The sequence below is a fragment of the Coloeus monedula genome (genome assembly GCF_965178545.1).
Source record: "Coloeus monedula genome assembly, chromosome: Z".
Classification (NCBI taxonomy): Eukaryota; Metazoa; Chordata; class Aves; order Passeriformes; family Corvidae; genus Coloeus; species Coloeus monedula.
This window is the reverse complement of record NC_138822.1, coordinates 52622382-52636789: the sequence shown is the minus strand read 5'-3', so window position 1 is coordinate 52636789 and position 14408 is coordinate 52622382. Positions and strand designations below refer to the sequence as shown.

Here is a 14408-nt window from a genome sequence, read left to right as displayed (position 1 = left end):
AGACAGACAGATTTATGAAAAAGCATGGTTTATTTTGTCAGCCTGTTAATTAAATATCACTCCTGAGATAAACCTTCTTGAAGAATTTGTGGTTTGTTGGGTTTTTTTTAATATTTCCTGTTGTGAAATGTGTTTATAGATGCTACTAAATGACATTTACTATGCTGGCTCTTTAATCAGAAAGAAGGTGAGGGAAAAGAAAGGAAATTCGAAGAGGAAAGCTGAATTCTGACACCAAAAACTTCGTTTCTACAGAAAAAACATCTGAGTGCCAACATTCACTGTTGCATTCTATGACCATCCAAACCATGAAAATATTGTGGCTCAAGGTGCACTGCAGTGGTGTCTTAAACATGACAGCTACAACCCCACAGTCTGACTTCAGCAAAATCCCTGATTTACAAAGTCGTCTTCTGTCTCTTTCTAGTGTACTATTGCCCCTTCCTTCCCTCGACTCAGTAACTTTTGGAGCCATCTTTTTGCCATTCTCAGCTGTGTTTGGCACATTCAGTACTGGAGCCTAATGTACTGCTGCCAGCTTTGTGAAGGTAGTTGACTGATTATCAAGAGTGGGGATGGGGGATACAATAAGCATGTCAGCATGTCGCCTTGAAGAAAGCTGCAGTGGGGCTGCCCCTGTAAGCAGACATGGAAGAACCCACACAAAAATGACATTTTTGCTTGCCCCAACTCTTGCTGAAGTTTGGGGGACCTCCTAACTGAAATAACAAGAAAAGCTACAACTAGAGGTGGTGCCATGCCAGATGTAGTTGGGTCACACATTGTGCCCAACCACAGGAAAGGTCTATTCTCACCCCATCAGCTCCAAAGCCACAGCAGCAATGCCCCTTATTATATCTCAGTGATGGCTGTACCACTGGCAGCAAGAATTCTCCTTTCCTTGGGAGTGATGGCATCTATGAATTAATTTTAAGAGCACACCAGCAATTCAGCATCTCAGCATCTCTTTACATCCTCTTCCCAAGGAAGACCATTTTTCCAGTTTGCCTCCACTAAAAGGCCCAGAAGAGTTTGTCATATTTATCTTTTGGTGAGTGGGTGATATATGTGGTCTTGCCAAGCAAGGCCACGGTCCCAGCAAACCAGTGTCCAGAAACCAAGGCAGCGTGTGTTGAGATAGTAGTAAGGCAGAGGGTTACTGGGTTTTTTTAAGATTTGGGATTTGCAGTGCTGTCATCCACAGGCAGAGCAGGTGGAGCAGCAGGAGGGGCCCCACTGGAGGACTTCTGCCCAAATATCCTCCCTACTTGTGTTTTTAGTGGCAGGCCTTTGTGGGAACATGTTGAATGCTTTTGTGGGCCAGATTTAGAGAAGCTCAGGAACAGGCAGCACAAGGGAATGAGAAGTGAGGCTACAGAGGCAGCAGTTCCAGATGCAATGCTAGGAAGACTGGAGGCCAGAAGCCATACCTGTGCAATGTTCATACATCTCCCACACATGAGCCCTGCTGATCTTCACCAGCATAAGCCAGAAAAAGCAACTTGGAATCAGACACAGACGTGTGAGACAGAGCAATGTGTTGCCTGCGGGTGGGCAACAAAATTGTTGCATGGCGGGGACAGGACCATCTGTCAGATGAACACCTGAGGCACTTGCCCAGGAGAGGAGGTTGTCATCTGTCACAGCTAACAGGCAGCCTCCTGGCAGCAGAGCTCACAGGGAATACCTATCACTACTGCAGCCCAAGAGTCTGGAAGCCCAAGAGCTTCCTGGTTCTTTTCCTACAAGTATTTCACAGTACTGTCTAGTGGAACAAATGCACTTTATGCGAGAAGAGAAGAGCAACTGATAGAATGGTCAATGTGAATGAGTTTTAAGCCAGTATCTTATGCAAAGACACCTCTCTGTATGTGCTAAGCTAAATGGATTTGCTCCTTGTTACGATCCGGTTTAGACCCAGAAAAGCAAAGCAAGCTAAGTCTCTGTGCATAAACCAAAAAGAACTTAGAAGGTTCAAAATTTTTCCAGAAATGAGATTAAAACCAAACGAGGTTAGATGTTGTTGCCAAAAAATTGATGTATTTTATTTAATAGTAAAAGAAGCAAAGAGAAGGGAAGAGAAAAGAAAGAAAGAAAAAGAAGTGTGCAGGGGGGGTGGGGGAACAGGGAGAGGTGACAGGGGTTAGGTGGAAGCAGATCACCCATCTGAGGGTCCCAATGACGTCTCGTTGCTCCCCTCCATCCGGTCTGCTCGTGGTGAGGGTCCCCTGTCACTGCCATGGCCACGCTGCCACACGCTGTGCCAGGCCGCCACACGCTGCCACACGCCCAAAGAGTACAGAATCCTGTGGATTAATACACACTTTGGGCCAGGTGGGAATGCCCACGTGCCTCTCTTGCAGGGGCCAGCTTGACACACTGTCCCTTGCAACACTGAGGGTCTGCTGCATCATCTCTGGTGCTCTGGTGCAGGGTCTGAGGACCCCTTTGAGGGGGGCCCCTTTGATGGGCCATGTCACCCCTTCTGCTGTGGATAAGCTTCACCCCCTGGTGAGGACCCCTCAGCTGGGCTGCTCTGCACAGTGGAGGATGGGCAGTCACTGCACCTCTGACCAGAGGCTTTTCCCAGATACCCAGAGCCTCTCCTCCCTCCACCCCTTGGTGCGAGGGTCTGTTCGAGCCTGGCAGCTGATAGCCCTGAGGCTGTGGTCTCCATCTTGGAGGTGTTAAGCCCATGCTCAGTGAATGTCCCCAGCCCTGAGTTGTTACTTTATCTTATCTTCATCATAGAGCAGTGTCAGGCCTCAGCACCCCATTCAGGGTGTGGGAGTCTTCTCTTCAGCTTTTGTAATACAGTTTTAAAAGTCCTTTAAGAAAATGTTTAAGTCATAAAATATAATATTTCAGTCTCTGACACTCCTACAATATAATAACCAGATCTGAATGCTTCTTGCTCAAACTCACATATAGAGCTAAAAAGTAATGCGGACTGCCAATCCCTCTGTTTGAATATAATCTATTCAAACAGAGGCAAAACTTTCAAAATGAGCTACAATCTAGCTTTGTTGGCAACAAATCGACAACATAGCCCAGTGTATGGACACCTCAGGAATCATTTACTAAATACATCTTTATTAATAATAATTGCACAAGTGAACAGAAGTTTTTGCATTGACACAACAAGATGGGATTGCATTGTCATGGAGGTCTGGTGTGCATGCATAATCCAAGCACAAGAACACCTCTATGTATTTTTAACACTTTCTAACCTCCATCCCTAGGGAGACAGTTTCAAGGCTAGCTAAAACTTTAACACATATTTAGATTGTCAAAAATTGGATCTCCAAACTCCTACTTAACCTTGAAAACATTTGCAAGTTCTGAATGGGATTTTCTAAAACACACCATGTTGGAAAACACTGTTCCAGCAAAAGTGGTGAGAGCTTCATTCCTGTGTTCAGGAGTTTCACCTGGATGTTTTCAGTCACATCTCACTTGCTTAACACTTTTAAGAGCTGTTTCTAATCATGCAAAAAGATCCCAAAGTAAAGGAATCAAAGGAATGAAATTCTGAATTGCCTGGGTAATATGGACAAGCCAACATCCAAAAATATATCTTCCTGGCGACCAGCCCACCCCATAGATCTCAAGAAAAACCCCACTCCTGCAGCAACCACAAGTTTCATCTGCCAAAAGCTATGTTTGCAGCTTCCCTCCAGCTGAACACTTCAGGAATATCACTGTTGCCTTATGGAGTAGCATAGCCACCTTCCTCTGTGCAGTATGCTTAAGTGATGTTCCACTTGTGAGCAAGCAGGTGAAGGAAAAATAGTTTCTAAATGTGGAGCAAGGGGAAAAATCCTCACTTCGTCAGCCTTCTGGTACATTACAGAGCAGCAAGCAAAATTACAAATAATACTGAAAGGTGGGCAATACCTCGTAGTTTCCTGATGGCTGAGGTGAGAGATCAAGTGTGCATGCCATAAAGGCTGGTAGCAGAGTGTTAAGTTCTGCTTCTGTCGAGCTCATCCTACAGCAAGGTTAGGCTAGAGAGTCAAGGTTTTGAGCATCCCATCCAAGAAGAATTTATACTTTTTCTGATGCATATGCCATGCAATTGCCAGTTCTGACACATGCATAAAGCAACCTGCAGAGACTTAGTGGTTTTCACTTGGAAACACAGATAAACTGAGTAGAGATTTGTGTTCCTGCTGTAACTTTTTTTATAATGTAGCATTTTAACTGGCAGATCTGCCTTCTAAGTATAATCATTGTGCAAGAGCCTCTATTTCCAATTTTAACTAATAATCTTGGGTTTTATAGTAATACTACCAAGCTAACAAGAAAATAATTATAACCCCATTGCACAGCTCCAGTTTACTTTAGGACTTGGCTGTACACCAAGCTCTTCTCTGATTTCAGCGGAATCTGTTACTGGCAGAGTTATATGAAGACTGAAAGCAGTAATCAATGCCCACTGTTACCACCACCTTCCTTCTTTCTGGCTGCTGCTTCCCCTCTTGCACAGCAGACACCAAGCTCAAAGGCACCACCATCCCTTGGCACTGTGCTTGTTTTATGTTACTGTAGGAGCATTTTCTACAGAGTGTTATTCAGCCACATCCGTAATGCAGGGGTAAAGATGAGAACTGAACCCGTCACTGACACCACCAGAAATAACCACAGGAAGATCCGATCCAGGACTTGAGCTACAAATTTCCAGTCTTGTACAACCTGGAAAGGACAGAGGGAGGATAAACATAAACAGTAACAAGCCTGGTACTTTGTTGATACTGCTACATATATTTCAGCCCCCCAAATCTGGTTTTAAAATTAGAAGTCTGTAGTATGCGGTAGCCTAAAACTAGCAGGGATCACCTTTTCAGCACTCATAGCTGCAAATTGCTCAAGGCTCCAAAACAGTTCCATAGCTCTATGCACATGGTGATACAACTCCTTCAGCCTGCGCAAAAGCTTTTAGTTAAGTGCATATATGAAAGTTTACAGACTTAGCTTTGAAGGTGGCTTTATAGTGAACTGGATTTCTTTTTACAGACCTGCATTTCCCTCCAAGTGCCAGGATGAGGCTCTGGCACAGCACTTGGACACAGTACAAGGGCTTTGATTTACTTGTGTTTGCTTAAGTGACTTGTTGACTCAGATTGGGTACACTCAGGAGGGGAATTTTGAATTTTGAGTATTGGCACAACTACTACAACTACACACAAAAGTGTGTTTATTAAGGTGATTCAAGGGACCTTTTTATTACAGTTATTTCAGCTTCAAACAGGTTTCAGTCATGGACAGTATACACATACTACATGTTTGATTTACTGCTCTTCTTTGTGCTATAGTCCTCTCAGCACAGTTTGAACAAAGCCCTAGCTCTTGCTAGGAGGGTGCTAACAGAAGTTTTTCTCTTTCCAAATGCTGCCAGATGCACTGCTCTGCTGTCCTACCCTTGCATGAGATGCATTGTTTGCACACAGTAATTTGCCATTTTGAAAGCCAGGAGGATCATTAAGAGGTGAAGGATAGCAGTTGGGAGCTAATCTGAACAGGTGTTAGTGAAAATCTAGAAGACCTCCACTCAAAACAGAGCAGCTACACAGTGCAGAATATGTGCTGGGAGGCCAGGACTGACACCTGGCAAATATCATAGAGCCTGCCTGGAAGTGTGAAAATTACATTTTCAGAGCATATGAGAGTTTAGAGGCTTCCACATTCAAGTGTACCCCAAATTTACACAACAAGGTTATTAAAATAATCCCAAACCAGGAATTCCTCCAGGAGAGGCTGCTGGAGTCTCTTGCCTCTGTGAAGAGCAGGGACTCCCACAGCAGAATACACTTCTCCTTAAAGCTATGTGTTGTCTCAGGAAACACATTATTTATCAAGATCTGAGGAAGAATATGTCTCAGAGGAGAGCAGGAAGATGAGGCAAAGACAAAAGCATGCAGAAAAGAAAAGAGCTTGGAGGCCATCGCTGTCAAGGAAAGTGTGATTCCCGCCTTGCCCTCCTTCCACCTACCTGTCTGATGAAATGCTCCTTTTTAACGTGCCTGGAAATGTACCGAATGGAGTCAGCTGCCTTTTCCAGAAAGGCAATAACAACTTTTTCTCCATCTTTTGCTTGCTTGTATTTCTGCTTCCCCAGAAACTTTGATTTCGAGGTGGTTTCCTTTTCTTCAGTCTCTGAGAACGAGTAGCGATCTACATGGCCCTTCATGCAGAGCAGACGAGGCAACTTCTGGAGAAAGAGCCTTTTAACCCAAGGAGCCATGGGGTGGTAAGTTGCTGAGGATCGGTGGTGGACATTGATAACAAACACAGTCACGATGATAGAGAGGGTCACAAAAATCATGATGAAGAGCAGATACTCACCAATCAGAGGGATGACTTTGGAAGAAGAAGGGATTATTTCCTCAATCACTAAAAGGAAAACAGTGAGGGACACTAGAACTGATGTCGACAGTGAAAGCTTTTCTCCTTCATCTGAAGGCAGGTAAAACACCAGGACAGTTAGAAAAGACAAACCCAGGCAAGGGATTATTAAGAAAAGAGTGTAGAACAATGGAAGGCGTCTCAACACAAAGGAGTAAGTGACAAATGGGTAAGAGTACAGCCCATCTTTCCTGTTGCCTTTCATACCTTTGGCGTTTAAGATCTCCCACTCCCCATTATCAAAGAAGTCTTTTCTGTCTACATTTTCATCCACTAAAATCAAGTCCACCATATTGCCATCATATGTCCATGACCCAAACTTCATGGAGCAGTTCTGCCTGTCGAAGGGGAAGAAGGTCACATCCATTGTGCAGGAGCTCTTATAACTGGCCGGTGGTGTCCAGGTCACCACTCCATTGTACTTCACTATGGCTTTGGTCATCAGGGATCCCTCAAAACGTCCGTCAGCACTGGGAGTTGGACAGGAAGAAACAGTACCGAGTTCAGGACTATGTTTGCCCCAGTCCTACCCCCTCTCAGCTCTGCTTTCTGTCCCTCACCTGGAGCACACGGTGCACAACATTCACACTGCCTAAAGAAGCAGCCCTCTGACAGCACACACAAGCCTCACAGTAGCTGACGTGCCTTGCCCAAGCTCTGGCCTAAGCCCAGAGCAAGGAGCCACACTACTCACTTTTCAAACAAAACAATGTCGGGAAGCCACAGAGACTCAGAGGGGACCCGGATAGCGGTGATCCCACCATATTCATCTGGATTCCAGGAGAGCTTGTGGTCGATCCATTCCTATAACGAAACAGCAGAGTCCTCTGCCCACTCATATGCAGCAGCCTCTTTCCTCACCCCTGCCTGTGCCTCAGAAAAACTGCATGCACAGCGCAGCGGGTAGAGCCTGGTGTGAGGCTGTTCAGCTGCAGAGAGGATGCCAGACAGGCACGGCTGGGAGACGTTAATCCCCACAAGCACTGCTCCTCCAGATACAGGTGAGACCCAAGAACCCATCCCTAGGCTGGCAACCTCAAGGCCAGCACTCCTGGAGAGCACTTGACTCTCACTTCATTCACCACCCTGCACAGCCCACCTGAGAGCAGGCTAGAAGGAAGGAGCCACTTCCCTTTAGTACAGCAGCTTTCCCTCCCACTGAGAACCAGCCCAACCTGGTTTTGGCTGGCAGCGACCCCATGGAAGAGCCAGGTGGTGTGGGTACTAGTACCCAAATGAGGAGAGGTGGCCTTAATTCACTTTTCAGTGGAGACCTGCCTTTTTTCAGTGGATGGAATACAACACCTCATACCTGCACACTGTCCTTGCAAAAAATAAATTGCTCTTTCATCAGAAAGACCTGCAGACTATTTCAGGAAAAATAATATGATGCTATTGTAAAGCATTTTGTTAGAAAAGCAGGGAGAGTCCTGTCCATTTTCATCATGCTGAAGTCTAGAATAACTTTTGTCTCCTTTTTTGGTTTTCCAAATAGGGAGATCATAACAAAGTGGCTCCAGCAACCTGGAGATTTCCACAGAAAAGCAATGGAAAACCAGCTCTCTGATCCTTGTTCATTATTGATGAGGATTTTCATTTGTCCACAGAAATAGCAGCAACATGATGCAAGAGCTGTAGGCTGTGGTCAATACCAAGAAGTGGAAGATGAACCAGTTTCCATTAAGCTGCAGCACTAAGAGATCTCCAGGGATGTGGAAGTCTCAGCCTTCACTGGGCAATTTCCTCCATGACTTAAGGATGAACCAAAAAAGCAATGTTCTCTATTAATTCTCCATGTTGTTCCCCTCTTATTTCTTTGATTCCACATGCTTTTCACAGCTATACCTACAGACATTTGTTATTGTTCATGTGTGGAAAGAGAAGAGGGGCCATTGCTGCTCATAACCTCAGCATCAGGGACAGAGAACACCACTTTTAGTATTAGCATTTCTCTGAGGATGGGTATCTAACTTGTCTCCAGCAGCCTAGGCGAAGTGGTCACAGTCTCACATATGTCCTGGACACTTCCTGCAATAGGTACAATGGGGCTGGAAACACACATCATGTAAGGGAATAGGCAGGGCTGAGCAGCAACCAACACAGTCAGCTTGTAGCTGCCACTAACACAAGAGCAGCAAATACCCTGTGAGCCACCTGGAATAGAATCATCCCTCTGGAGTTGAATTGGAGCAGCCCCTCGGCCTGGGTTATTTGCTCCGTCTGCAATACTCCTCACTTTCCCCCTGCCCTGCATTGATTTCTCTCCCAGCTAAAGTGCTCTTTTGTGTCTGCAGGGCAAATGGTTATGCCTTCCTACTAGAGCAGAGTATAGGTTGTGTGCAGATTTTGAAGATGAGCAGTTTAAAACAGGAATCTCCCTGTGGGCTATGCCGACACACACTGTAGCAGCAGATGCATAAGGTTCTTTCCTCTCTTCTCCCTTTTTTCCAAGCTGCTCCAGATGTTGCAATTGCTATGTCCAATTTCCCATTTCTGTGCTGTCATTGAAGAGTTTAACCCACCACTAGTGGAAGAAAAATCTGGACCCGGATTCTCGACCTGTGCTGGTAGACCCCGTAGCTTGCCTGAATCCAGACACTTTCTCAGCAACCACTAAAGGCTCCTCTGAACCTTGTGTGTCAGCCTGCTTGTTTATCAGGGACCACCATCTTGGGCATCAGAATGTTTGAAAAAAAAAAAAAAGAAAATGCTTGTGTCTAAGCTTTGCTTATCCAAGAAAAGTAAGACTCTTGCAGAGAAATTATGAAGGTGATCAGGAGCAATCAGCATGGATTCACTAAAAGTAAATCATGCTTGACCAACCTGATTGCCTTCCATGATGAAACAACTCCCTGGATGGACGAGGGGAGAGCAGTGGGTATTGTCTACCTTGCCTACAGCAAGGCTTTCGACACCGTCTCTCTCACAAGGTCCTCATAGGCAAATTCAGGACATTTGGACTGGACGAGTAGACAGTGAGGTGGATTGAGAACTGGCGGAACGGCAGATCCCAGAGGGTTGTAATCAGTGGACAGAGTCTGCTTGGAGGCCTGTCACTGGTGGTGTCTCACAAGGTTCCATACTGGGCCCAGTGTAGTTTAACTTATTTACCAGTGACATGGATGAAGGAGCAGATATCTTCTCACCAAGTTTACTGATGACACAAACTTCAGAGGAGTGGCCAATATCCCAGAGGGCTGGGCAGCCCTTCAGAAGGACTGGACAGGCTGGAGGGATGGGAAGAGAAGAAACTTCTGAAATTCAACAAAGGCAAATGCAGGGTCCTGAACCTGGGGAGGAAAAATCTCAGGCACCAGCACAGGCTGGGGGTAACCTGCTGGAAAGCAGCTCTGGGGAGAAGGACCTGGGGGTCCTGGTGGACAACAAGCTGTCCATGAGCCAGCAGTCTGTCCTGGGGGCCAAGAAGGCCAATGGGATCCTGGGGTACATTAGGAATAGCATTGCCAGGAGGCTGAGTGAGCTGATCATGACCCTCTACTCAGCCCTGGTGAGGCACATCTGGAGTGCTGTGTCCAGGTCTGGGCTCCTCAGTACAAAGGCACCATGGAGTTCCTCGAGCAGGTCCAGCAGAGGGTAGCAAAGATGATGAGGGACTGGAGCATCTCTTACAAGGAAAAGCTGAGGGAGCTGGGCCTACATGAATGCACAGCTCCCACAGCAGGACACCTGGGTCAGGCCACAGGTATTCAGTGCTCAGCCTGAGCTCCTGAGAGCACTTACGTGTGAAAATCAGAGCCTGTGCCTCATTTTCTGCTCCCTTTGCATTACCTCGGGCCTTAATGTTCTCAGCCCATCAGACGGAGAAGCAGTATTAGAAATGGTAACAACACCTGGGAGCCCAGCTCTGGGTAATCACAGTCCTGAGTTTCCCTGAGGAGCTGCCGTGGCTAAAATCTGAGGATTACCAAGGCTTCCAGAGAAATCAGTCTGTCTACAGTGCACAGGGCTTGGACCTGCAGGTGAAGCTGGGTGCTATAGCCTGCAAGGATAGTGGGTGGGAACGGGAGAGGACAGATGAGGGCAGAGAGGTGACCTTTACAGAAGGGCTCTGCTGTCTGCCCAAGTGGATACTTGAAGTAAGGAAGCCAAGATGTGGCCTTGTGCACAAAAGGGGCTCTACAATTGCAGCTGAAGATGGGGAAAATGTAATACTGCAGGTATTTCAGGGCAGGCTCCCAGCAGCTGTATTTGGATCAGAGAGAAATTTCTCCAGCAGAAGGGGAAATTCCTGTCTTCCCCACAGTGAGGGGAAGTCTGAGCTTTTCCCTCTTCAAGGGAGAGACCATCTCTACACACAATATCCATATGGGTTTTAGGGGGTCTTGGTCCAGCCAGAATCTCCCACTGGAGAACTACAGGACCCAGACTGAGACAAAAATTGACTCACATTTCTTGTCCACCAGCCCAGTGATTCCCAGGAACCTTTCTCCCTGGCATGATTTCAAGTACGGTTTGTTTTTTATGTCCTCTGCCTGGGATTAGCTGACATCTTTACAGATACTCACAAGGCTGAGAGACTTAAAATAATTGTCACAAGGTCAATAAACTGGTGCAATGTAACCTAAACCAAAAACAGTGTTCTTCAGGAGTGAAGAAGAAAGGAGACCTAACAGTTCAACTTGCACCTTTCCCGCATTTGTATAAATCACCATCAGTTCCAGAAGCAATTATGATAGAGAGATCTGATTCATTTGCTACAGCTTTTAATGGGAAAAGGTCTGTGGTCTGGCCTTTTTTTTCTCTTTACATATGCTGAGGAATGAAGAAATCTATCTGAGGCACCACTCTTAGCTCAGGCAAGGAAGACAGTACTTGTGTGACCTCTGAGACAGGATAGTCCCTCAGGGCACATACAACATCCCAGAGATAGCCAAGTGCAGTACCAGGTGTGTCGCTTCCCTGAAATACAGCTGGGGTGAAGGTCAGGAGAAGAGGGTACCCTGTGTCCTAAAGGCCTATCTGCCTGCCTTTCTGTCTCTTTATACATTTAATGAAATGAGAAGAGTGAAGTAAAGACTTCAGGTTAGGTATCTTGGTGCTGGCCACTCAGCATCACAAAATGGGATGGATGGCACAGTGGACAGCAGACTGGGATGGCTACTCAGCTCAGAAGCTCCACATGGGGAAAAGTGAGGTCAGATGTGGTCTAATTTACCTGTTTCAGCCACACGTTGGTTGTCATCAGCTGATTCTTCTCATCCTAGGGTGACACAAGGTAGAGAGGATTGCAATATCAAAGCAGCCATTAGAAACAGAGCCTATGCCTGCTGAGTCCCACCCTGTGCCAATATGAGGAGATTCCTATGGTCCTGCTTCCCCATGGGCTTGGGCTCTTCAGTCACCATTGAGGGAAAAGGACTGACTTTCTACGTGCTGTCCCTGCTATCACTGGGAGTCCCTGAGGCTGGAAAACTGAGGTCTGGCATTTCACAGGAGATCGAAGGAATCATATGCGAAAGAGCCAGGATGCAGCAGGGCTCAGCCACCAAGTGGTATCAGGTCACACAAGGCTATGGGCTCAGAGGATGGCTCATCTCCCTGCACTGCTCCACCTGGAGTGAGTTTGGGAAGACACAAGCTGAAACATTGTCCTAAATATGTAAATAAAGCATAAAATTGGAGTGTGCCTTCCACAGCACAAGGAGACATTACCAGGGGCTGGGGGATGTAAGGAGCACACTGTTGTGTGGGTACCTCTAGGCATTGTGCAAATTCCACTGTGCATTGCAGTGGAAAGGGAAGGAAAAATTTCCACATGGGCAGAAACACAGGATTATCTATTTTGCCTCTAGAGTTTTATCTGAGTGACCAGCTGGCTTAAAACTTTAACTACCTTTGGCCTCAATACAAGCTTGCTTAGAGGGAATAATGTCCGACCAGCTCTTACCCTTCCTCAGTCCTCTCCTGTAGCTGTCTTGTCATTAAACTGCAACATAGATGTCAAGGACTGTCTGGCACGGGTTGTTTGATTAAAACCTTACAGAAATGAGGTCTCATTCCCTGAGAACATCAGGGAAAAAAGAGCCTTCTGGTTTCCTTCAAAACAAATGAGTCCTAGAGTCCTTGCTGAGGGTGGAGGGAGGCAGAAGGTCATATCACCAGCACCATTTCACACTCAGTGTTTTGTTGCCCAACCATCACCGTGCATTTCTTGTGGCAGGAAGCAAAAGCTGATTACATTACCAGCCCTCCCAGGTGGAGGCACAACTGTCTATAAAAGAAGGGGTGTTTTACTGAGCCTAACACAACACTTACCACATCCACAAGCTGTGATATCTTTAACCCAAAAAGGACTTTGATGGTGTCATTGGAGTTTTCCACAGGGCGGACCCATTTCTGATAGCCTTCAAATAAGTGCTTGAGGAGTGCATCCTCATTTTCAGCAACTGAACTGAAGGCATTCACATCTGGAAGAGAGCAACACAGAGTGGAGAAGTTGCCATAAAGCATACATGCAAAATGCCATGACCTGAAGTGAGGCAGAGCAATGATGTGAGGAAAACTCACCTCTGGCCAGGTCTGCAGGAATTCAGATGCACAGACTCTCAGCAGAACCAGGGCAAGGGAAAGGAAAGGCAAGATAGCCCAAGCCCAACTCACATACAAAAAAAAATCATCAGGTCAGAGCAGTGACGACTTTGTACTAGGTTCATGTTTTCTATGGCCTTTTTGCCAAAGCAAAAAGAGCCCACCTGGCAGCAGCAGGAGCTGGATGATGCAGTCAGGGCTAGATCTACCAGGCAAGCACAGAGCCATCATGGTCTGTACCTGCAAGACTTGTGACTTCCACAATTGCTGACACCATGCTCCTCCTTCCCCTTGCTACCATGAAGGGGGAAGGGCAGTTCAGACCCTCCACCCTTTTGCAAACTTTGGCCCCGCTCCGTGTGATGTTGAGGTTCTGATACAACCTCCATGCCTTCCCTTGTGCACACACACAGCACCCAAGGGTGAGAAGGATTTTACCTCTCTTCAAAGCCACCAAGGAGGAAAAAGAATTGACTCCATACTGTAAGGATCACAACCACATAGCAGTGTCAGCAGTCAAGGGGGACCTCACAGGACACTGCCCAGGGCCCAGCTTGTGCTCTGCCAGCCCCAGGGTGAGCAGAACACCTGCGCCTGGATTGCCAAGCATTAGGTGCAAGAGGAGTCTGCAGGCAGAGGGTCATGGCCCAGGGATGGTGCCAGGACCTGATGGTGGGAGAGCCCTGGAGGTCACAGCCAATGTGCTCACACACCCGGTGCATCAACGAACAGAGCTAAGGCAGCCCCCAGCACATGGAGAGTGCCACATGGGGAGAAAGGGCATTCAAGCCCAGCAGCTCCTCTGGAGAGAAAACTGGAAGCAGAGGGTAGTGCTCTGCCCCTACACGGAGGAAAGGATGTGACCACAGACCCCTGTCTGCCCATGTCCTATTCCCCAGCAGCTGCTGCCCATCTCCTGGGCACGACAGGCTGTGCACTTTGTCAGGATCTGAGGCTGTGGGCAGGGCTAGACCTGACAACAAGCAACACAGCTGAAGGACTGCCCAAAGCAAAAACCTGCTCTCAGAGATTTTCATGGGACAAAATCATTTTTTAATGCTGTCTGGATCCCCTCAGGACAGCACAAGGTCCCAGCAACACTGTAATTTCCCACTTTCAGCCACAGCAAGATACTGTTCCTCTTTGAGGAGCTATAAACTCTGAAACAGGTATTGCATCTGCAACCAAAGAAAGAGAAAGAACACATTTCTCCCCCCTCACTGCCCACAACCTCAGAGGTCCAACCCCCTGACATATAAGAGTCTTTGCAGAGACTCCATCTCCTAGACATTTTGCTTTCCCTTTAGGAGATTCACAGGGGTGCATGGTTGTAAAAAACAGATTTAACAGAAAAGCCATTGAATAGAAAAATCCGTAACCTCAAAACATGCGGGACCAAAACCAGCCCTATCTTAATGCCAGAATACCTTGCTCTGTTTTTGTTTTAGTATGAA

General features: G+C 46.7%; 1 protein-coding gene across 1 annotated transcript; it reads right to left on the bottom strand.

Moving 5' to 3' along the window:
* Positions 1 to 4560: 4560 nt before the first annotated feature.
* CHRNB3 (cholinergic receptor nicotinic beta 3 subunit) lies at positions 4561 to 11623 on the bottom strand (the record flags this gene model as incomplete). Its single annotated transcript, XM_082302258.1, has 4 exons — positions 11582 to 11623; positions 7100 to 7209; positions 5993 to 6875; positions 4561 to 4695 (listed from the first exon to the last, which is right to left on the bottom strand). The coding sequence occupies exons 1-4, from the start codon at positions 11606 to 11608 to the stop codon at positions 4561 to 4563; spliced, it is 1155 nt and encodes a 384-aa protein (XP_082158384.1). The 5' UTR covers positions 11609 to 11623.
* Positions 11624 to 14408: the final 2785 nt, after the last annotated feature.